The 23447-nt window shown below is 32.7% G+C and overlaps 2 protein-coding genes across 2 annotated transcripts; one reads left to right on the top strand and one right to left on the bottom strand.

The window, feature by feature from the left end:
* Positions 1 to 2240: 2240 nt before the first annotated feature.
* LOC106075196 (ADP-ribosylation factor 1) lies at positions 2241 to 8624 on the bottom strand. The gene is made up of 5 exons (XM_013236139.2): positions 8473 to 8624; positions 6505 to 6672; positions 5882 to 5992; positions 3588 to 3712; positions 2241 to 3474 (listed from the first exon to the last, which is right to left on the bottom strand). Exons 2-5 carry the CDS (start codon positions 6650 to 6652, stop codon positions 3313 to 3315), a joined length of 546 nt encoding a protein of 181 aa, XP_013091593.1. The 5' UTR covers positions 6653 to 6672; positions 8473 to 8624; the 3' UTR covers positions 2241 to 3312.
* Positions 8625 to 8695: 71 nt separating this feature from the next.
* On the top strand, positions 8696 to 21900 carry LOC106075255 (kelch-like protein 20). The gene is made up of 9 exons (XM_013236208.2): positions 8696 to 8739; positions 13225 to 13764; positions 14521 to 14571; positions 14778 to 14951; positions 15091 to 15214; positions 15314 to 15673; positions 16689 to 16804; positions 16979 to 17088; positions 17745 to 21900. Exons 2-9 carry the CDS (start codon positions 13258 to 13260, stop codon positions 17977 to 17979), a joined length of 1677 nt encoding a protein of 558 aa, XP_013091662.2. The 5' UTR covers positions 8696 to 8739; positions 13225 to 13257; the 3' UTR covers positions 17980 to 21900.
* The last annotated feature ends 1547 nt before the right edge of the window (positions 21901 to 23447 follow it).

Here is a 23447-nt window from a genome sequence, read left to right as displayed (position 1 = left end):
AGAGGTGCTCGGACTTTGGGACGTTTTAAAATTACGTCCTCCAGAGCTTGAAAGAATCTATCTTTGTCCTCTTCTGGTGCAGCAAGGGTTGGTGAGTAGGCCTAAGCACAAATTAGGCCTATATTAACTTTGTCTTGCGGTGATGGAAATTTCATGTGTGCTACTCTTTCATTGCCTATGGGGAATATCGCAATTTACATTGAAAAAAACACTTGTTTGTGATAAATGTTGAACATTGAAAAAACAAAGCTCTGTGCCCATCAATTGTTAATCAATATTAATTAATAGCCTATGAAATAATATTTTATCAGTGGATAGCACATCAATCTACTGAAACAGCGTTGTAGTTTTTTTTTTAACTTCAGAGTAGCAAAGTCTAAACCAAGTGCATTTATTACTGAACTATTTGCTCCTTTTTTTTTTAAAAAAAAAGAAGAAATTGAAGCTTTGAACAATAGAATAGATCTTCTGGTGTCATTTTGTTGTTGTTGTTGATAAAAATAACTGCTCTACTGGATTAAATAGAACTGGTCTAGTAAGAAACAGCGAACATGAATCGACAATGTAAAGTCAGATAAATCATTAATGATAAAAATAGTTGTCTATAAAAACAAAAGACAGTCTAATCTTACAGGCCTATTGGAGACACTTGTGAGGAATAACCGGGAAAAGTGGATGGATTTGGTTAGGACAAATGGGGATAAAATCATTTATCAAATTTCTTTTTCATAATAGATATTCTCAAGTTGACTTTATTTATACAGATTTTACCATTGACTTGCCAACATTTCTGACTTTGCTTGCGCTCAGACTTATAGACTTGGCATTAAGCAGAACAACCTTACGAATGTTCCCCTTGCTTGGCGCTACTCGGCTTTCTTGTGTTGACATAAGCACCTTCAATACATGAATATTTGAGTGTAATTTCTTTGCTAATTCCGTCAACGGAATTTGATTAATACACACAAACAGAGATGAAGCTAATCTAATCATTTTTAGCGGAATCCGAACGGGAATAGCCACTATTAGTTTTGCGTGGTCTGTCTGTTCGTTTAGATCACATAAACTAGAAGATTTTGAAAATCCGACATGGTGATAGTTTGGTCTTTCAAAGTTCTGATGCAACGGTTATTATTATTTTTGTCTTAAAGTATCGTTTAATATGCAGTGTTTCATTATTATGCACTTGCAGTGCAATGTTCTGCCAGAGAAATAAATGTTGAGATTTTTTCTTCCTTGAATGAGAGATTGCCGTTTAGAAACTCATCAAATAACATCAGATAAGGCAGGTTCACGTTGCACTGTATCTTCTCAATCATCAATTCATTGAATACATATGAATATTAACAATAATAAGATTAATATACGTTCGTATCTCCGAATCATGTCTGTCGGATTAACATTATAATATGGCCAAACTTTCAAAACGTACGAGTCTTCTTTTTATAGTGTCGGAGTTAGGATTCTTGTTGAAAATATTAAAAGCTGCCTTTTTACCCGAGTGGGCTACTTCGACTTCAATTGTAACATTTCCCAACTGCGCATTTATATTTTTTTTCATTTGGAGTAAGAATCTCTGCCCTGACCTTACACAATTATTTACCGCCTTGGAAATGGCAAATTAACCAGTAAATTGTGTGTTACTCTGTTTACTTCATAAGAGTCAACAATAGTACTTTTCAATGATTCTGTCTTCAGCACAACCACGAGACCAATTAATGGTACTTTTCAATGATTCTGTCTTCAGCACAACCACGAGACCAATTAATGGTGCTTTTCAATGATTCTGTCTTCAGCACAACCACGAGACCAATTAATGGTACTTTTCAATGATTCTGTCTTCAGCACAACCACGAGACCAATTAATGGTGCTTTTCAATGATTCTGTCTTCAGCACAACCACGAGACCAATTAATGGTGCTTTTCAATGATTCTGTCTTCAGCACAACCACGAGACCAATTGAAATTCTGTGTGATCACTTAAATGCAAATATTTTTTTCAGCTTGTGCCTGTAAACCAAACCCTAAAACTATGCTCAAGTATAGGGAACTACAGATATGTTTTCTTTACTATTTCTGACATGCTGTAGAAAGGTGAATGTTATGGAGACAAAAGCTGTGTTTTTACTTTGTCTAAATGTTAAATTGTTATACACTAATTTCAATACAATCTTAATATTTTCTTTCACTTATGTGAGTTAGATGCAAACAACTAGAATAAACCAAGCCAAGCTTGTCCATTATGAATAGTACTGACTTTAATCCTTTCATACAAAATGAAAACAAAAACGGATTTAATAAATACACACATTCACAATTAAACAAAAAAAAATCACATCAGATATTCACACCACAAGCATTACAATAATACAAAATTGGTGTAATAGAAAAAAAAAAAAGATAATCTGTAAATTTGTATCTAAATTTAGAAATGAAAACCAGCATCCTGACTACTCCCCAACAGTACTAACGTGGGCACTTTCTTCTCAAACATTTGGAATGTGCAGCATAAATGTTGCCAATCAATAGAGGGGAGGGTGAAAGAGGAAAATACTTAGTACAAACCACATGTTCCTAAATGAAGCAAGACAGAAGAGTCTACGGCATCAAGACATTCAGTCAGTACAGAGTTACAAAGTATGATCAATGAGCTGTAGGTTGCAACACACAGCAGTTGGGGCCCCAACATTTACTGTACATGTCAGATGGTGGACTCAATTCTTTACAATTATTGTTCTGTTCAGCACACTCTGACATTCAAGTCAAACTTAACAAATATGACCAATGAAAAGTTTCCCCACAAGTCTGGTATAGATGAGAATATGAGCATAACCACGTCACAATCCCAACATCGCAAATGATGTATTAAAAAAAAAATTCATGCTTACACTCAACAATTAAGTCATTCAAAAAGTGACAATACATATCACACATTTTAAACTGTCATAGTAAAAATACAACAGCATAATCTTTAATTCAAAACATAAAGCAATGGTTTTGACTATTAACTGATAGGAAATTTGTTACACAAGTCATCACTGTAGTACATGGTAGACAAACAGTAATGCTGATTCACAATAGAATTTTGTTTCTTTAAATTTACAACCAGACGGTTCTAAAATTATTGTTAACTTCTACTGATGAATATCAATTATGGCATTAGAATTAATCAAAAGAAGAAAAAAAAAGCCAATATTTCAAATTTTGGTAAAAAAAATATCTTTCAGAAATTCCCTTTTATTTAGTACTACAAGAATGTTCAAGTTAATTTAAAACAAATGATTGAGGAGGAGAGTCTATTGTTTGCACATATTAAGGTTTCTTTTTGAGTGTGTTGGACAGCCAATCAAGACCCTCGTATAATCCATCTCCACTTGTGGCACAGGTTGCTTGAATAAACCATTGTCTATTGCGAAGAGAATGAAGTCCTAACTTATCTGTTATTTCTGCAGCATTCATAGCATTGGGCAAATCCTGAAATGTATAAGTTCAGGATACATTAGCCTTAAAGTGACCACTGCAAAAACAGTTACAATTAAATTGGATAATTATATATATATATATATATATGTAACAGTAGTGCTTACCTGTTTGTTGGCAAAAACCAAAAGAATGGCATCCCTCAGTTCATCTTCATTTAACATACGCATCAATTCTTCTCTTGCTTCTCCAACTCTTTCTCTATCATTACTGTCTATTACGAAAATAAGTCCTGAAAAAAGAAACAATTCATTCCCATCAAAATATTAATTATTCTTAAAGTGTGAATATCAAAATACCTTTAATATAAATTATTTCAACTAGTTCTATGTACTTCACAGACGTTTAATTTCTATTAGATGCACAGACCTGCCTACCAAAAAAAGTCCAAATGCGTAACGCTGATGGTCAAAATGCGTATTTTGGCGCCTGAATGCGTAACACTTACCGTGACTTATGCGATCCACTATTTTGTCATATATATATATATATATATATATGTGTGTGTGTGAGTGTGTGTGTATATATATAATATTGGACCTAGATGTCATGATTAGATCTATATCTACAATCTAAATCAATACGACAATAGAGATGATATCTAGACTAGATCTGGATCTATGTCTATAATCTATATAATGAATATAATCTACTCTAGATCTGGGCTCAAGAGTGTTACCGATGCCGTGGATCCGCTACAAACGTAGGTCTACTCCAAACTTTCGTAGGCCTACCTTCATCCTTGATCTATTCTATACTAAGACTAAGAATCTAATCTAGATCTAGACTAGATGGTAGTAGCTGTTATCGATCTAGATCTAGTTAAAAATCATACTACAACTAAATTGGATCTAGATTGTAGAGTAATGTAGAGAATCATGACATAACGTAATGACTAGCTAGAGTCTAGATCTACTCCTGTATAACAAGTTATCTAGATTCTAGATCTAGAATCCAGATCTAGAACAAGACTAGATATCTACAATGTCACTCAATGTGTTTTGAATCGATAGCACTTCGATATTTTTTTCTATACAAATGAATACGGGAATCAGGGATTCATCATAATTAATTTCTACTATAATGAACTTACAAAAAAAAAAAAAAAAAGTCACGTTGGTGTATCAGCTAACTGACGGTACCAACCCGCCACTCCCTCACTCTCGCGTTCTTCATTTCTAGACTAAATCTAATTGCTTTTAAGAACCAATCAACGTAAGAACGTATAGATCTGGACACAATGTGTTCCCCCACCTTTTCTCCACCCCCCCAACAGGACGGCTTAGCGTGACCTCCGTGACCGCTCGTAAGCTAGTCAAGAGAGAAAAAAAAAACAAAGGATACGAAATGCGTAACGCGACGGGTTCAATGCGTATTTGCGTACTGATGGTCCTTTTTGGGAGTTTTTGCGTAACGAATACGCATTTTGCGTAACGGTAGGCAGGTCTGGATGCAAAAAAAAAATGTGTTTAAGGTGCAAAAATGTGAGTAGCATTGAAACTTGGTGCTTATAATAAGCACCACCACCGAGATAAGACTCCTCAACACTATAATCAAGCCAATTACTTTATGAAGCAGAGATCTGGAGAACCACCGTCACCACAATGGAAAAATATCTATGTATTTATGAATATCTGCCCCAGGAGGATTTTGATCCACTGGCCAGACAAGATCTTGAATGTGAAACAGTGGCAAAGAACAAAGCATAAGCCCATTGATGTATACATCCTTCAGAGACACTGATGGATAGGCCATACCCTTAGCAAGCCTGCATCAAACATTACAAGGCATGCCCTCACCTGGAAACCCAAAGGAAAGAGGAAGACTGAGGAATACATGGCACAGCAATTTGGAAGCAGATACCAGTCAGATAGGCAAGATGTGGGATTAGCTGGAGAGACTAGACCAGAACCAAGACTTAGGGAGGAAGCTGGTTGGTGGTCTATGCCCCAGATGGCACCACAGACAGAGAAGAGATGAAAGATTGAAACTTGCTCCACCTCTGTAAAATTACCTTAGAATTCTAGATTCTTATTAAACATTGAGAAAGTGCACCAACCTTTTTGTGAAGGATGAGACACAAGAAAGAAATTATAGCATGTTATTTTTTTAAACTACAAGATTGATTTTCTTTCCTTTTTATCAGTTTAGACTCAATATCCCCCCTATAAAGATAACAGAGATGCAAATGTAAGATATCTGCTATTGTAATTGAAAAGTGGAGTGGATAAGTTTTTAATATGAATATTCTGGAACTTTAAATGCCTTTTTTCTCTCCTAACTGACGATACCATCGTTGATTCCACCAGAATGTGGTAAATAATTACGGAGAGAAAGAGTTAAGCAAAATTAATAAGACATTCACTTTCAATACAGTCAATGATACACAAAAATATCAAACCTTGTGTGTTCTGGAAGTAATGCCTCCACAGTGGCCTAATTTTATCTTGACCACCAACATCCCACACTGTAAAGCTGATGTTTTTATATTCCACTGTCTCAACATTAAAACCTTTAAAATAAGAAATAGTATTGTTACAACAAAATTCTTCTAATTGGCAGAAATAAAAAAAAAAAATAATAATAGAAGCATGTGCAGAAATGTGTTAATTAATCAGTAAAGAAAGGAATGATGTTTTTGAGTACTTCATGGAAGTAAAGTAAAAAAAAGTGGAGAAACAAAGGGCAAATTATGTACAGAGAAATAATCACGCACAATAAACTTCATACCAACTTTCTCCCCTAAAGAAAAAGTTTTGTTTCAACTTAAAACAGGACACAAAACATACAATTTCCTCCTAAAAGAATATCTCCTCACATATGCCCAGAGCAGACACTCCACTCTTACCATTATACAACAATTCCACCTCAGTTAAAGCTATTTTTTTCACCAACCCAGTATAACCAAAACCATGCATAGCAGCTAAAAAGAAAAAAAACAAAAACAAAACAAACAGCCAACTACTTTTTCATGGCTGGCTAGATGAACAGAAATGTACCAGTATTAACATATAAAAAGCTTACCAATTGTTGGGATGGTTGTGACAATTTCACCAAGCTTCAACTTGTATAGGATTGTAGTTTTACCAGCAGCATCCAAACCAACCATCAGAATTCTCATTTCAGCCCTACCAAACAGACCCCGGAACAGCTGCGCAAATACGTTGCCCATTATTAAACTGTTACTGTTTGCTGCAAAACCAAAAATAAAATCTATTAATACTAGTTGAGAATAACAAAACGCAGAACAGATGAGTACTGAGTAAGGTGGGGGTTAGGGCTACTTCAATAAAAGAGTGCAAAGGACTAGTTGATCAGCTTATTAAATGTTGACAAAATGAACAATGGGACCAAAGCTTTGTGTTACTATTTTTTTAAAAAGAGAAAAAAAAAAACAACAACTGAAGTCAAAGCTAATTAGGCTAGTGTATCTCATAAAAAAAAACAACAAAATTAAATATTTAAATTTAAAACTTATCAGTTCAATAAATGCTAACAGATGATAGCAACTTCCTGGTTTGGTTTGTATGTCATGTGGCACATTATAAATAATTACAAGATAATTTTAATAAACACACTTAGGAAATACAACAGTTGAAAATATTAATGCAGTAAAAGTGTTAACTAAAATATTAGGACAGGTGGTCACCTGGCTTAGTGTCTTATAAACATGTAGTCTCTTTATTAAAAAAAAGTTACCTGAACTAAGCCCAAAACAATCCACTAGGCCAGGCAAATTTCAATACTAGTGAGCCACTCACAACAACCCCAAACAAAAAAATTTCAATACTAGGTCATTCAATAACAGACAGCACAATAGGCATAAATACTATAATTTTGTCTTTTGCATTTGTCCAAAACTAGAGTATTTGGTGTAAAAGAAGATTAAAATGCCTGCAGCCCATATAAATTAGCAATGATTTTTAGTCATTTAGAAATGTTAGGTGAAAATTAGTAAAAAATTCTGATTGTCTAGAAACAGTTGATACTGTCCCCATGTGGACATCATTGCAAAGCTAGGAGAAAAAATGCAGCAGTAATTCTGAATAATGAGAATAATAATGTAGACTGTAGAGGGGGAGAGAGAACTGAATCATTTTATGTTGACTAGAATTAGATCTGGATGGGGAAAGGAGGTGGCTTTACTGTGACATCAATTATAAACAGAGAAAGGTGATAGCATGAAAAAAGTGACAATTAATTTATTGTCTCAATTTGTTGTAAAAAGAAAATGGCTAATCAAGTCTAGTTTTCTACTTCTAGATAGATCATTCTAGATCTAGATTCTAAATCGAGAGGTACAGTACTCTTAACTGTGACTGTACAGACGAAGGATCTCTAGAATGACTCTACCTCTCTAGGTCTATCTTCACAATCTAGTGATTCTAGTTCTAGTCATGAGTCTAGTCTCTAATAAGTCTAGTCCTAGATTATTGATAATAATCAGATCTAGATATCTAGACTAGAATCTATTATCTAGACTAGATATTTTAAATATTTAATTTTACTTTTTAGTGATCTATTCTGGGCTAGTCTAGATTAGCTGCCCAAAACTAGATCTAGAATCTAGATCTAGACTAGATAACATTATTAGAAAATAAGTGTTAAATAAACTTAGATCTAAGGCCGTTAGGTTACAGACATAAAGCACAAGAAATACCAAATTAATTTTGGTTATCGATAAATGGTTTCTTCCTCAACCAATAGAGTCCATAGGAATCATCACCATAACAATAAATTGAATAAAAAGATTTTTCAAGACAAAGTCTAGATCTAGATTATAACCTAGATGTCGATTTAAAATGTAATCTCGAAGTGTTATAGAATTAAGAATTTAAAAAACTACATTCGATTACTCGTCCTCTCAAGTAAGCTTTGAAATCTAAAATTGCCGACACAAAGATTTTGCCAATACAAACTCAGAAACCGAATGCAACCCCGCCTCGGTAAAGTAAACCAAGAGTTTAACACTTGTAATCTATTTAAACTTACATTTATCATACACAACCACACTACTTTTCTATAAAAGTGTTTACTCTGTGTGCTCAGAGTTTGTAATAGAGGTCGAAAAACGTTTAAACACTATTTATCGTCAATAATATATTAGGATCTCAATGCTGTCCAAAACAAAATGGCGGACGTGGCAGTAATTTCGTTGCACATGCCACGTCAATGACGCGCAATTGGGATAGAAGTATTAGAAATGATAATACCCCAGTCATGTGATCTTGGACAAAATGGCGTTCTAGATCTCTGAATGTAAGTAGATTTTAGTAGATCTACTTGATCTGTATCTAGATCTAGATCTAGATTTAGATTATTTATCTAGATCTAGTTCAGTAGTTATGTAGAAGTGACTATATGGCCTCCTTCAATCGCGAAGCGACTACTATGGATCATCTCATGGAAATGAGATGAATGAATGCCTGGGCATAGCATGATGATGATACTAGTAGTAGTAACTAAACTAATGATAGCCATAAGACAAGACTCAATCACTCATAAGTTATGAGAAGTTGTGGTCGGAACGATGTCGACCACACATCAGTACTGATAAACTGAGTAGTTCCCCCCACTCCACGCTGCTGATGTTAGTGTTAGATGTATGAATGTATCATAATGTATGTATTTAATGTATGATGTATCCAAAGGAACGGCAGTGCCGATACAGTTTGGTGTCAGCGGCGTCGCAGGTTCTGCCAGAGTGTAGCACTGGCTGCTGCAATCTGCCTTAGGGTCGCCAGCTCCTGATTTTTCCTCAGGGTTGACTCCTGAAGCCTTTCCCATGATTGGGTATAGATCTAGATCTAGCTGCAAGGCAACAGAGGTTTGAATTCAGAGTTTTCCTTCTCCTAGGTCGGTAGCCAGCCATGGCTAACGAGCCCCTCCTGCCCGAAGCTTACTGGTTAAGGCGCCAGTTACTCGCCTTTGCCCCTTCTCCTATTAGTGAGAACAGTTCCGCTGGACTCAATATCTGAGCCACACTTGAAGGCCAGGAGTTGGACTGGTTGTATAGTACAGTATAGATCTACGACAATCTCTGTACAGAGATTGTCGTAGATCTATACTGTACTCATTAGCAGGGGTGGATTGGATCATAATTAAATGGATGTCAAACGACTTTGGCATCATGATCATTATCATACTTACTACTTAGTGATACTAACTAACTGATTTTATGATCATAAAGTGAATAGTGACTGATAGTGTCATAGTCTGATATACTTAGTCAACTTTATGATATCCATGATGATGATACTAATACTAGGCCCTATGGTATGGCTATAGTGATCTATACTATAGTATGTTATAAATAATAAATAATAACACTACTAGTAGTACTAGATACTAAGATAATTTTAAAGATAGTCACTCTCTTGTGACTTTATATACTAAGATAATTTTAAAGATAGTCACTCTCTTGTGACTTTACTAGTCTCAAGTCTCTAGACTTAGACTAGACTCAAAAGACTGTCAGTAGACAGTTACTGACCTAGCCAACCTACTCACCTAGAACTAGAATAGAGAGAAAAAATATACTTTTATATACTATAACTATAGATCTAGATCTAGAGTAGTTTATGCTATTCGGACATCTATAGCGGCATAGGCTATAGGCCGAAATTTCAATTTTTGACTTTGACAGAGCATTATTTGACAATAATGGTTTGAAATAGAAAGAGGCCATGTGTTTTCATTTAATTCAGACAAATTTGATCCATATTATATTTATGATTCCAGACACTATAATTTATTTCAGACAGTCTCTATATTTAGGCATCAATAAACTCAGGTTTAATTCTATATTAACGTTAACTAAATTTTAAGATCCCCAGGTCACATGAAATCATTAAGATATTTTCAAATTATGTATAAATATGAACACAAAAATAAAAAAAAAAATATGAACACACTTATTCTACAAAAATTAGGTCACTGGGATAGTGACTTCTGCACCGACTTTTAGACTTATTTTATGTTTGCATGATTAGATGTGTCTTGAATGTTTGTGATTTTTGTTTATTAATTTAATAAATTTCTAATACAGATGATCTTTTGTAGTATGTTAGGATATCCATTCTTGCCTAAATAGCTGAATCCTCTATATTCTCTCTAAATAAATCTAGATCTAGTAGGTCTAGATCTAGGCATTTAACTTCATTCAATGTCCCAAGCTCACTCCAAACATTTGCCCATTTATTCTCTATAAAAAAAAACAAAACAAAAAAAATATATAATATAAAATCATTAACATCGATGTCCAAAACTGGCTGTTGAAAACAAATTTTGGCAAGAAAATCGTAATTTAATTCAAACACCCTATTAATTTTTTTTTTATGGAATCAAACAACTTGGCTTATGAATCAAATAAATCAGCTCCAAAAACAGAATAAATATTGCCAGGCTCATTAGCACTTAGCCAATCAAAAAATATAGTCTTAACCCTAGGAAGAGGTAAAGTCATCCTGGTAACATAGAAAAAACAACTACCTGACTTACAAATTTGAAATTCTTTTTTCTTACATAAAAGACAGCTAAATGGAAGGAAATTGGGTCAGAATAATTGGAAAATGGACAAGCACATTATACAGCATGCTAGTTGCATATTAAATATCAAAATAAAGATTTAATGACCACAAGTGACAGCGAGTGTCCGAATTCATGTAAAGTCCAGATTAAATAAACTACTCTATATAATATTATATAATATATTATATAGTAATAGATCTACTAATACTAATATAGACTAGATTTAGATCTAGATCAGTCCTCCATCTAGATCTGATGATAGAGTAGATTCTAAAATCTAGATTTTCTAGATCTTAGTCATACAATTACAAACAATGATTGATGAATGATAGAATAGATTAGATCTATCAAATTACTATCATCTACTAGATATCTAGATTATTCTAGATCTAGTCTATTCTACTAATTCTAGTTTCTTGATTTTAATTTTTTCTTTTCGATATCTAGATACAATCTTAAAAGATTAAAAAAAAAAAGAAATAAAAAAGTGTCTTGTATTGTGTCTTGATGCTTCTCAAGCTTAAATATTTTCAAATGTGCAGTAACTTCTTTCACAAGCTACTAACTGTAACTAACATTTTATGTACAAGATACATGCCTGTCAATAAATTTCACACCTTTAAACTTCTGTAGAAGCAATCTCATGAAATATATAATATTGTTTCTTAATTGCTTAGTGTGTATAGGAGATTGAAGCCTATGAGATGAGAAGCACATATCAATATGCATCTGCTATTACATTATTTCTGACAATGTGTTAGTGTCAGGTATTGCACTAAGTTTATTTTTAGATGTATATTTGCAGCGCAAGGTCATGGTTGTATGTTGTTGGCAAATTTATTTAAAACAATAGCTTGGACATTGCTAGAAAGGGCAAGAGGTAGTATTTAAAGCTATACAAAATTAGAACATCAGGAACAAATTGTCTGATCAACATAATATCATTGTAACATTAACTAAAACATTTTTGTCATCTAGCTCTCAAACATATATCATCGCAGTTAGATTAGTATTAAAGTTTTTATAACGCTTTGTGGATCCCTTTTAATAAGATTTTTTTTCTAAATTTACAATGTAATGTGAGCATTACTACTATTTATGAGGCTCATTTGGTGGCAGCCCCACCGGCCCATGGGTACCAAATGCCCATATGGCCAATCTGCCCCTGCTATAAATTGAATAGATTTAGCTTCTAGATCAAGAATCTAGAATTGATTACCAATAAATAGAATAATATTTTTGAAACTTAGATTTATAAGACCTAGACTCTTATTTTATAAATTATTTACAAAGCTTATATCAACTCACTTCACTCTGTCTGTCTGTCTGGTAAAAGGCTTGAGCAAGTTCCCATGTCCCATTCTGGGATCAAGTTGAAACTTTGCACAATTATTCATTGTACCTGACAAGACATAAATCAATAAAAAGATTAACCAATTAGTTAATTAATTATTGGTGATGAATCATTTGTTTGTTACTGAAAGAAGGGAAATAAAATGCTACTTCATGAGAGATGTTGATATATATATTATATATTTAATCCTCTTATTATGTTTCAAACGTTTCGCTTTTTTTCTTCTCCCATTTCTCATTCTGGAATATATTTGAAATTTTATAGAATTATTCATAGTCGATGACAATACACAAATCAGTCCGAAAATTAACAAATTAGTTAATCAATTACTACCAGTGCTTTTTTTGTAAAAAAAAAATTAGGTGCCGGTACTCAGCGATGGATTGCCTAACTTTTAACTAATAAATAAATAATAAACGTTAAAAACAAGAAAAGTAATAATTTTTTACCCACATTGAAAAAAGGTACCGGTACACCGTAACAGTGAGTACTGTCGCAAAAAAAAAAAAAGCACTGATTAGTACTAAAATTAATTAATTTAGTTGTATATAGCAGAAAGGGAGCTAAACCATGCCATTTTCAGATAAATGGCAGTAATTAGTTGTTCTTTCGTTTAGAAAAGCTCTTTTGTTTTCAAAAATAAATTTTTTTTTCTACTACTTGTTTATTATATTATATTAATTATATGTAATCATAGTATACTCTGTCAAATATGTATTTTGAAACAATTATTATCATCAGCCTTTGCTTCTAAGGGACTGTTTATGCCAGTTTGATTAGACTAAAAAAACAAACATTATTATAGATATTTACTAATTCATTTATGACCATATCTTCAGTATTCACTGTATATTTTTCAGGTTTTTAAAAGTACAAATTAAACAAAACAAAACATGGATAGTGAAGATTTCACCAAGAATTTACTTTCTGAAATTAATCAACTTTGGATGGATAGAGAGCTGTGTGATGTGAATTTATCTGTTGAGGGTGTAGTCATCCCAGCACACAGAATTATTTTGGCAGCTCTAAGCCCATATTTTAAAGCCATGTTCTGTTCTCAGCTTGATGAGAGTCACAAATTTCAAATCAGGATCCAGGACCTCAGCCTCACGGCTGTTCAAGCCATCATCAACTTTGCCTACACTGCTCATTTGGAGCTTACCGAAGATACTGTCCAAACCATTATGCAAACTGCGGCTATGATGCAGATCTCAGCAGTGGAAAAGCTTTGCTGTTCTTTTCTTGTAGAGCATCTTCATCCTTCTAATTGCCTAGGCATACGAGACTTTGCACACATAATTGGATGCTTTGATTTAAAAGAAACAGCTGATAAGTACTGTGAAGAGAATTTTTTTGAGGTTTCTCATCATGATGAATTCTTAAAACTTGAAGTTGAAGAGGTAGTTTCAATCACTAAGTTTTTATTTTTAAATTTTTTTATTTAGACTTAGTTTAAACAGGATTCTAATTTGATTAATATCATTGACATAATGCTTAGGTTTTATCTTAGTGAGATTGTTGTTACTTTTACTCTCTGGATGAGAAGGTTGGGGGATACAAATATTTAAAGTCTATAGGGCAGATGATGTAAAGGTCATCTATTTCTTTGGCCTACGGTTAACAAGGGTGTCATGTGGCCAGCACAACCAACAGCCTTTACTTTTCCCCAACTAATGTTAGGTACCTTTTAGAGCTGGTGGACTCAGGGGTGCCCAAAGATCCCAAAATTAAAAATCGCAGTCTTCACCAGGATTCGAACCAGGGACCCATACATAAGTAATTTATAAATATTATTACATCAAATCATTTTCAAAGTCAGTAGGGCAGTTCATCTGCTTCTGTGGTAAAGTTATGGAGGATGTTGTAAGGCCAGCACATTGACCAAATGACTTTCAATTTTCTCATCTATTATCATGTGCCCTTTAGAGCTTAGTGAAATCAAACAGTAAGATCACAAACTAAAAAAAAACACAGACTTATTCTTTAAATGTTAACTTGAGACCTCTGGTTAAGAAGCAAAATTCTTTACCGCTCAGCCTTTATGCACAAATCTTTTCCAAATTGTTGACTAAAATTGATTTCAAGTTGCTAGAAATTGAAAAAGAAAATATTTGAGTTTTAACTGTTTGATAGATTGAATTTTTTTTTTGTTTAAGGTAATAGGGTTAATTTCAAGAGACAGTTTAAAAGTTGCCAAAGAGGAAGAGGTAAGTACAACTACTTGAGTTGAGGGATAAAGTTGACATTGTAATACAATTTTATACGTCAGAAACAGCACCTCAGTTTTTTAGGTGAAAGCTCAGAAATAAGACAAATTTATTTCATGCATTAAAGAAAAAAAAGTAATTTTTGGAGCTTCTCATAATATTTAAATTTATTTTGACTGCATAATTCAACACAGCTATTATTTAAGGTATATGCTGCTGTTATGAGGTGGGTTGCTTTTGACCCGGAGAGAAGCAAAGATGATGTTTCCTTACTGATGGAGCATGTCAGACTACCACTGGTTCAGTGGGATTTTCTAATCAAAGAAGTCAGCAAAGATAAATTGTTTGTCACCAATGAGGATTGTCGAAATTACCTGCAGGTAACTTACATAAAAGAAAGTATACAAAGTATACTACCAATTCTAAAACTTACACTATATTTGAAATCCAAATTTGATATTATTTTGACTTCTTGTAATTCTAAATGTTATTGTATTTTGATGTTTTCTTTTTTCAAAGCAAGCTCGAGCTTTTCAAGCCAGCTCATTTCATCCTGATCTAATCAATTTTGCTTACAACGAGGCTGTGGTTCGATCTCAGCCAAGGGCATTTTTCTCAGCAGCTGACTTATTATACTCAGTGGGTATGATAATGTTATTACAAGATTTTTATTAACAACTATTTTATGTTTACAATAATGCTTTAAAATTATATCCATCATATTTTTTTTTTTAATAACCAGGTGGAGAATCATCAGAGAGAGACATATTGTCCTCGTTTGAAAGTTTTAATCCATTCACAAACCAAGCAACTCAGTTACCTTCTTTGCCAGAAGCCAAAAGAAGTCTTGGGGTTGCAGTTGTGGATAAAATAATTTATGCTGTAGGTGGCGCCACATCAACAGAAACTTCAAGATCAGTTCATGCCTTTGACATCGACAAACAGCAGTGGCTGAGTCGGGGTCAGCTCTGTGTGGCTAGAAGTAGTGTTGTGGTTGCCGTGGCTGGAGGAGGAGTCTATGCCTTAGGGGGACATGGGGAACATGGTGTCCTTTCATCGTCAGAAAAGTATGACATTGAGCTGAACTCCTGGTCTCTTTCTGGTAATCGGCCTTTAACTTTTTTTGTTAGACTGAAACATATTTAGTCCTTTATACTATGTTACACTAAATGGCATCTAAGTCATTTTCATTTTGTATTTTTCCTTATTGCTCGTATTTAGTCCTTTATTGGCTGGATTTATAAAGTACAAGAGGGCACAGTGACTGAGTGGTTAAGTGCTTGGTTTCCAAAGCTGAGGTCCATTGTTTGAATCTTGTTGAAGACTGATTTTGAATTTTGGAATTTTTAGAGCTCCCTTGAGTTACCTGACTTTAGTTGGGGAAATTAAAGGCGGTTGGTCATTGTGCTGGCCACTGAAAGCCTGCTTGTTAACCATTGGCAAAAGAAACAAATGACCTTCACATCATCTGTCTTATCGATTGCAAGGTCTATAAGAGAAACTTTATTATTTTAAATACATTTTTGTGAGAATGTGTATCTACCTATGTGTCTAGCATAGAACAGCCTTTACTAATCAGAATGATGAGAATGAGATAATGGTCTTGAAAGGGAAGTGGGGAGGGGCCTCCAGTTTATCATCAAAGCACCACAAAAGAATTATGTATTAAATTTGTTTTATCTCATTATCAAAATAATCAAGCTTAAAACGATGGGGGGGGGGGGGGGAAATCTTAAATCTGGGAGCTCTATAAATTTTAAATCTGGTAAGGTTAAATTTTTGTTTGGAATTCAAGAGGCCATAACCAGGAAATTAAAACTGTCTGTTGTTGTTCTAACCAGATGACAAACCTTTTGTACTACAAGAACTGGTGAGCTTAACATCAACTGCCCAATAGACACTTTTATTTCTTGAAAAGAAGCCTTTTTAGCTCACTTCATTCCCAAGTAAACATTTGGTTGAAGGGGCATTTGAATTCATTCTATAGACCAGTCAATCAAGATTGTCAAACTCAATCTCATTGTTTCATATGTGGATAGATCATTCTGTTTGTGCATTTATGTTAAGAAACAGTGTCAATTTATTATTAACAGTATTTGATCTTGACATGTATTTAGAAATGCTAGAGCCCCGCAGTATGGCAGCTGCAGCTGTTGTTGACAATCGTCTTTATCTATGTGGTGGTTATGATGGTGTGGAAGATCTCAGTTCCTGCCATGTGTTTGATACCAAGGTACATAAGATTTTAAGTTATAAATCAATCATTTTGTGTAGATATATATTTTTTTTAACTATTATCCTTCTTATGTTAAATTTATTTAAAATTTCTCAAAATTGTTTTACTACTAATTATCAGCTAAAATGTTTCCTTTGAATTAGTATAATTTGTTTGTCATTTCTTAATTAGAATCACCAGTGGTCTGTATGTGCGAGCATGAATCAAGCCCGATCTATGCTAGGAGCCGCTGCCCTTGAGGGCAAAGTTTATGTTTCTGGAGGATGTCATCAGGAACAATGGTTTGTGTGCTAATGATTTCTTTCACCGTTTGCATGTCATCACAATACAGTAATGCTTAGCTCAGAGTTCTATTCTATGTCCCAATGTTTTATTTTAAAATGTTTGAAAGTAATGTCCCTTATTCCATAGAGAAGGTGCTGTTAAAGCTCACTTATATTTAGGTTAACAAGGCAACTATATGACCATCTCAAAAACCAAGCTGTCTTTTTACTTTCTGAGGTCATTTACCCATTTAGAGTTCAATAATATCAGGAAGTCCATATCCCAAGACTTAAACCTCTGACTTAGAATCATCAGCTGAGTACTTCATCCCAATCCTTCTGTTTAAAAAATAGTTGAGTAGCTGTTATTGTATTATTCATATCAACAAAATAATATTAATTTTAGAAACACAAGATAACAAATGAATTTTGTTAGTTCAACACACATTCATAGGCAACAGTACACATTTCCCGCCTTTTTCATTTTGTTTAAAAAACAAGTATATATGTGTTTACATAAAATATGCATTTTTAATTTTAAAATTAGAAGAATATGATTATGGATGATCATAAAGTACAATTGCCTTGTATATTTTATATGTAAGGGATAAAGTTGCAGAATTAATAAGAATTACAATTTCCATTAATTTTGAATAATTGTATGTTTTGTGCAGCCTGGACTCAGTGGAATGCTTTGATCCGAACTCAAATTTGTGGACTTTGATCCAGCCATTGACAGGACCTCGTAGAGGCATGGGCTTCAGTACACATGGAGATACCTTGTACATAGCAGGAGGGCATGATGGGAAGACATTGCAAGGGTCCATTATGAAGTACAACAAAAACACTAAGGACTGGGCAGTTGTTGGTAATCTAATCACAAAAAGAGGGAGATTTGGTTTTCTGTAAAAAAAATGTTTTCTCTAAAACATTTTTATTCCTATTATCTAGATTTATGATCTCAGAATCGTTTACATTTTTAAAAAATTAATTAGGCCTTAACACAATATTAATGTTCTTTGCATGAAAACATGTTTATAGGGGGAAAAAAGCATTTAATTAAAACTTTTCTAAAAATGATTTGTGAAAAATATTTTCTTATCAGTATTTTAGAAATAATTTTTGTTGTATATTTTGTTTATGAGTGATGCATTTTATTTTTAGTTCTGCACAATTTTTTTGTGTTAATATTCAACACTGAAACAGTTAAAAAATGTATCTGGTTATAATAAGATTTACACTCTAAAGCTATTCGTTTAATGTAGATCAAAGGTCCCGGCAAAAACAAAATATTTTTTTTGCTGGATTATTGTTGTGGCATTTTTTAAATCATTTTATCATGGAAAAATAAATTAATTATGAACACTTTTTTTTTAGGTGGTGGGAGGGGGAGGCATGAATCAATAGTAATCTGTACTGATGATAGAAAATTGGATTAAGTTTGTTGACATTTATCCTTCTAAAGGTAATAAATGCTTTATATTTTGTTAATGTGTTTATATTAGTTCTTACTCTAGTCAAATATCACCATAAAGCTATTTTTTTTAAATAGAGATGTTAACAAATTGTACTAGAATAAGAAATATTTCTTGATCACTATAAGCTAAGTCAGAATCTCATTATTTCTTCTGAAATTAATAGGCTATATGTATACAACATTAAAATAATTGTATTATTTTTTCAATTGTCTAATATTTATTTTTAATGTGAAAATTTTGTGTTCATCTGGGTTTTTAAAAATGTTTTTTTGATTAATTTTAATTGATTTACATTAAGATGTATGATTTTTGTGTCTGGATATTTATGTTCACGTACATGCTATGTATAAACTCAGGGCTCTATTTGACAAGCTGCATGTCTTTACTCAATTAATTCCATGATATTAACTTTTTGAATAACGTTGACATTTTGATTTGGTTTACAATCATGCTAGTTACTTGTTTTTACCAAAGACATTTGTGTGTGTGTGTATTTTCTTTTTTTTAAAATATATTTTAGTTCATTTGAACCTTTGTACTTCGAAGATATTTTTTTTTTTACAAAAAAGAAATAACTAAGTCTGACAAACATTTGAAGTTATTTATATATACATATTTATACATTCCTGTGTCAATAATGATCAATTGTTTGGTTAATATGCTGATGTATCATCATTAGTTGTTTCTTGTTTTTATTCATCTTGTGTTACATTCGATCCAGTGTAATCAGTATTAGTAGATCTGCTGTACCGGTAGTCATAATCTCTGACTTTGGTTTTGACAATGTCTTTTTTTAGAGGAATGATTTTGTATATTTTAAATACATTTTTTCAACAATTTAGTATTTCATTTTTTTTAAAGTATTGGCAGCAAGTATTGAAACACTTTATTATGGCTGGTGTTTTTATGTAAGCTTCTCTCAGATATATTTATATATCAAGTCATGTCAAAGTATTCTAGCAGCTCCACGCTTTGATTCCTTACTTTATTCCTTTTTTTTTTAAAAATACTTTCCTTCTTATGTCTCTTTCATATTTCACATTTTTATTTACACTAATAAAAAAATTTCTTTTGATCAGATTACATAAAAAAAAAATATGAAAATAATGTAACTGAATTTCTATTTTCAATGTTGATGAATATTAGTATATGCTTTTATTTTTATTAATGGGAAAGTAATGACCATTAAGACTCAGAACTAATTATGCCACCTATAGAAGTGATGGATACAAAAATAAAAAAAAATACAAGTTTAGATATTTAAATGTCAAATAGATATCTGTGTGGTTTCTAAACTCACAGTTATATATGTTTCAAGCCCTGGGGGCTAAATAGTCTGGTCACAACAGGTTTGCATGGCCATGTGAAACACTGCATTCATCCTAATCTTTGGAATTGAAGACATTGCCATTCATTCATTTGTAGAATGTAGTTAATAGAAAATAATTTGTTCATTATTTCTATATTTGGTGTATCAAAACCCTTTAAATGCACTTAATAATTCAATCTATGTTTTCACAATTGATTTACTCAAAAATTGCATTAGAAGCTTTACTCTATATTTAGGCAGTCGGTCTGGCAATTAAATATTTAATCATCGAGAAATGTAAAAAAAAAAACTATTTGTATTTTATTAAGGGCAAGTGTGTCTGCTAATAATTCTTATAGTTTTTATGTATTACAAAGTTTCTGAATTTTTTTATAAAGTAAAACTTTTGTGGGATATTTTGTTTATTATTCTAAAGCATTTTTTTTTGGTCATCAAGTCTATTGACTCTAAGATGACCAGGGAATCCAGTCATTGCTTTGTGGATCTATTGCCTATTTGGTTTCAGTAGGTTTCATCATAATTGATTATTCATTATCACTGTCTTTAGTTATCAGGCAAATGAAAAGGCTTCCCTCTAGGCCTAGATGGGATTTTTTAAGATGTATCTTGTAGGTTCTTTATGTTTCCTTAATCACCTTTCATTTTCCTCATTATTAATGTTTTCACCCAGATACCTCATTTAGACTTTTAAGCCTGAGTTGTACAGAGGAATACATCCTTGAACTCTTGTTGCATGATTTGATAAGAGATCATTCAGTGTGGTAGTCAAATGAAATCTACACCTGGTGCAGTAACACAGAAACAGTTTTTTTCAGCTGTGACCTCATTTAACCATGGGATATCTTAAATTGAATAGATGCTTGCAGCTTTTAGATGCTTGCAGATTCTGTGATAATGTTACATGGATATTTCTGCACATTGTTTAAGTGTTAAGCCCTATGAGTAGTGTATTTTTACCTTATCTTTTGAGAAGTCTGCTTCAATCGGCACTGAGAATGATTAAAGATGAGCCCCGTCACATGCATTAATCATATTGTAAATCACTTTGGCAGCGTTGGTAGTGAGTTAGGCCTGGATCTCTACTTGCTTAATCTTAATTCTAAACATTTCTCAGCATATTGTTTTTGGTGGGAAGAGATGCAAGGTTCTTGAGGAGCCTTTTGATTTTCTAAGTATTTTCATTCAAATATATTTGGTACTTGTGTTTCATCAGCTTGTGGCTGAGTATTCTTAGTCGTTGGTAGGATTTCAATTACATCTTTGCTAAATTGGGGAGACTTTAGCTTGGACTTCAGATTCCGTTTGATTCAGGCCAGCTTTACATCAATATTTTTTTTTAAGTTGTTGTTTTCTGCATGGCTGTATTCCTTCCAGTCAATAGTGTGTTGGACAAAGCTTGTTTATCACTTTAATACTTAAGTAAAAATTTAATTTGTTTTGTCCAAACCTTTAACTAATATTGAAAATAAACAAATTATATATTGTTTTATTAATGATTCCAAAGTTGGTTAAAAGACTTCCTTAATTTTTTTAAATAACACGTTTGAATGCAATGTATTTATTCACATTTGGAAATTATTTTTTTTTTCAATATTTGTTTAATTTTACATATTTCTCTTTTTATCATAAAAATAATAAATGACAATTACAATTGTCAGAATATTTTCAAATATCAGAATAATCTCTAGCCTAAACAGCATTCCAGATATTGTGGTCGGGTAGTTATTGATTTTATATTTAACATTCCTATTAAAGTTATATAAAAACAAAAATAAGTTGTCAGACTATTGTTTGGGCCTATATCCTTTACAATGATCCAGAGTTTGTCAAATTAAATGTTTATTAGCTGAGTGAATCTATGTCTGTACTTATGTGTAGTGGTCAAACTTTTGGCAAACAATCCTGTGCTTGTTTACTGTGTAGTTTAGCATGTTCATTACTGCTGTCAATAAGCAAAATTATCAACTTACTCTAAATTATTGTTTGGTTTAAATCAAAACTTTCCCTTTTTTTTATTTTTAAATATTTAAAAAGCACTACAAACCAACATTTTTTTTTTTTGTTGCCGAAAAAAGGATAAAATACCATTTTACAGCATTTATTTTATTCCTTAGTAAATATTTGTTCTCAAGCTTAACTTAGTACAAATGCAGACATTTTTAAGTATACAATAATATATATTTTTTTAAAGTGTAGCCAACAAATTGTAATTTTTATTTGATTTTTGGCAATCTTTTAAATTGCATATAATGGAATTAACATCCTAACAGCTAATTTTCTTCATGAATGGTTCAGTAATTTTTAAAAATTGCTTGGAGATCTAGACTCTAGATCTAAACTATTATTATACCATATAAAATTATAAATGTTTTAAATTGAATAAATTAGGCGTCATTGAATGTGTTTAATATAATTTTTATTAGTAAGATAAGGTAGAGACTCAGATTCTAATTGAAATTATTTTTTGTATTTAGACTGAAATTAATATTTTTTGTGTGTATAATAATTCCCTGTTTTTATCCAACCAGTCATTGCCCTCCATTTTAATCGAAATTATTTATTTATTATTGCGAAAAAATATCAAAGTTGTATCTTATATGTATATTTTCCCAGTTCTTGTTTTTCTGTGTTATATTATTTTTATATACACTAAATCACTCGTAGCATGAGCACTTTGCAGCAGAGTTATAGGTATTTGGCTGTAGAGCTGTGGAGATTTTGCTGTAGAGTTGTGGGCGTTTTGCTGCAGAGCTGTGGGAATTTCGCTGCAGAGCTGTGGGAATTTTGCTGCAGAGCTGTGGGAATTTTGCTGCAGAGTTATAGGCATTTTGCTGACCATGACATAACACAATGTAGCGTTGGCTAGCTCATGTCACTAGCACATTATCTAACCTTGAAATACATGCTAATTGAATCATTTCTGTTAGAATAGTTTATATCTTTTACACACAAAGAGATGTTGATCTTTCTGTATTTCTGAATTTCCATGATGAATAAAAGAAAAAGTTCGTTTTCCATTATTATCATCTTCTGAACAAATTGTCACATCTTCTGAACAAATTGTCACTTCTCATTTGTTCTCAACTTCATACCATGTCCACTCACACTTAGTCACAACCCAGTTTCAGCTGCACTAAGTATGCACTGACTATTTATTTGTTCTCAACTTCATACCATGTCCACTCACACTTAGTCACAACCCAGTTTCAGCTGCACTAAATATGCACTATTTTCCACCTGGACAAATGAAAATGTGCACAGAAAATGTCCATTCTAAATAATTCTCGCATGTCTCCAACTCCTCACGCAGCCTCGGTTTCAATGTCCCGTCTTACAAATTCACATCAGCGAAATAGTTCTCACACAATCCAATTTGTCAATTCACTATGTATCACACATTCTCAGCTTCAGAAAAATATTCAATAACTTTCACACATTAATTGTGTTTCTAGTCAAATAGCATTCATTGTCAACTCTTCAATGGTTCTCTATTTGAGCACCTCCTATTCCCTTCGATCCCAGCCTAGTTTAGTACCAGTAGCTAACAAGTGGTACTTTGCTTTGTATTG

Source organism: Biomphalaria glabrata, chromosome 1 (genome assembly GCF_947242115.1).
Source record: "Biomphalaria glabrata chromosome 1, xgBioGlab47.1, whole genome shotgun sequence".
NCBI lineage: Eukaryota > Metazoa > Mollusca > Gastropoda > Planorbidae > Biomphalaria > Biomphalaria glabrata.
This window is presented reverse-complemented; position numbering and strand designations above follow the sequence as displayed.

What these genes read in the sequence shown, in the direction of transcription:
- LOC106075255 (XM_013236208.2), top strand. Translation starts at nt 13,258, where the DNA reads ATGGATAGTGAAGATTTCACCAAGAATTTACTTTCTGAAATTAATCAA. An exon ending in GCCATGTGTTTGATACCAAG is followed by an intron (nt 16,805 to 16,978) that starts GTACATAAGATT and finishes TTTCTTAATTAG; the next exon opens with AATCACCAGTGGTCTGTATG. An exon ending in GGATGTCATCAGGAACAATG is followed by an intron (nt 17,089 to 17,744) that starts GTTTGTGTGCTA and finishes TGTTTTGTGCAG; the next exon opens with CCTGGACTCAGTGGAATGCT.
- LOC106075196 (XM_013236139.2), bottom strand. Translation starts at nt 6,652, where the DNA reads ATGGGCAACGTATTTGCGCAGCTGTTCCGGGGTCTGTTTGGTAGGGCT. An exon ending in CACAACCATCCCAACAATTG is followed by an intron (nt 5,993 to 6,504) that starts GTAAGCTTTTTA and finishes CTTATTTTAAAG; the next exon opens with GTTTTAATGTTGAGACAGTG. An exon ending in TTACTTCCAGAACACACAAG is followed by an intron (nt 3,713 to 5,881) that starts GTTTGATATTTT and finishes TTCTTTTTTCAG; the next exon opens with GACTTATTTTCGTAATAGAC.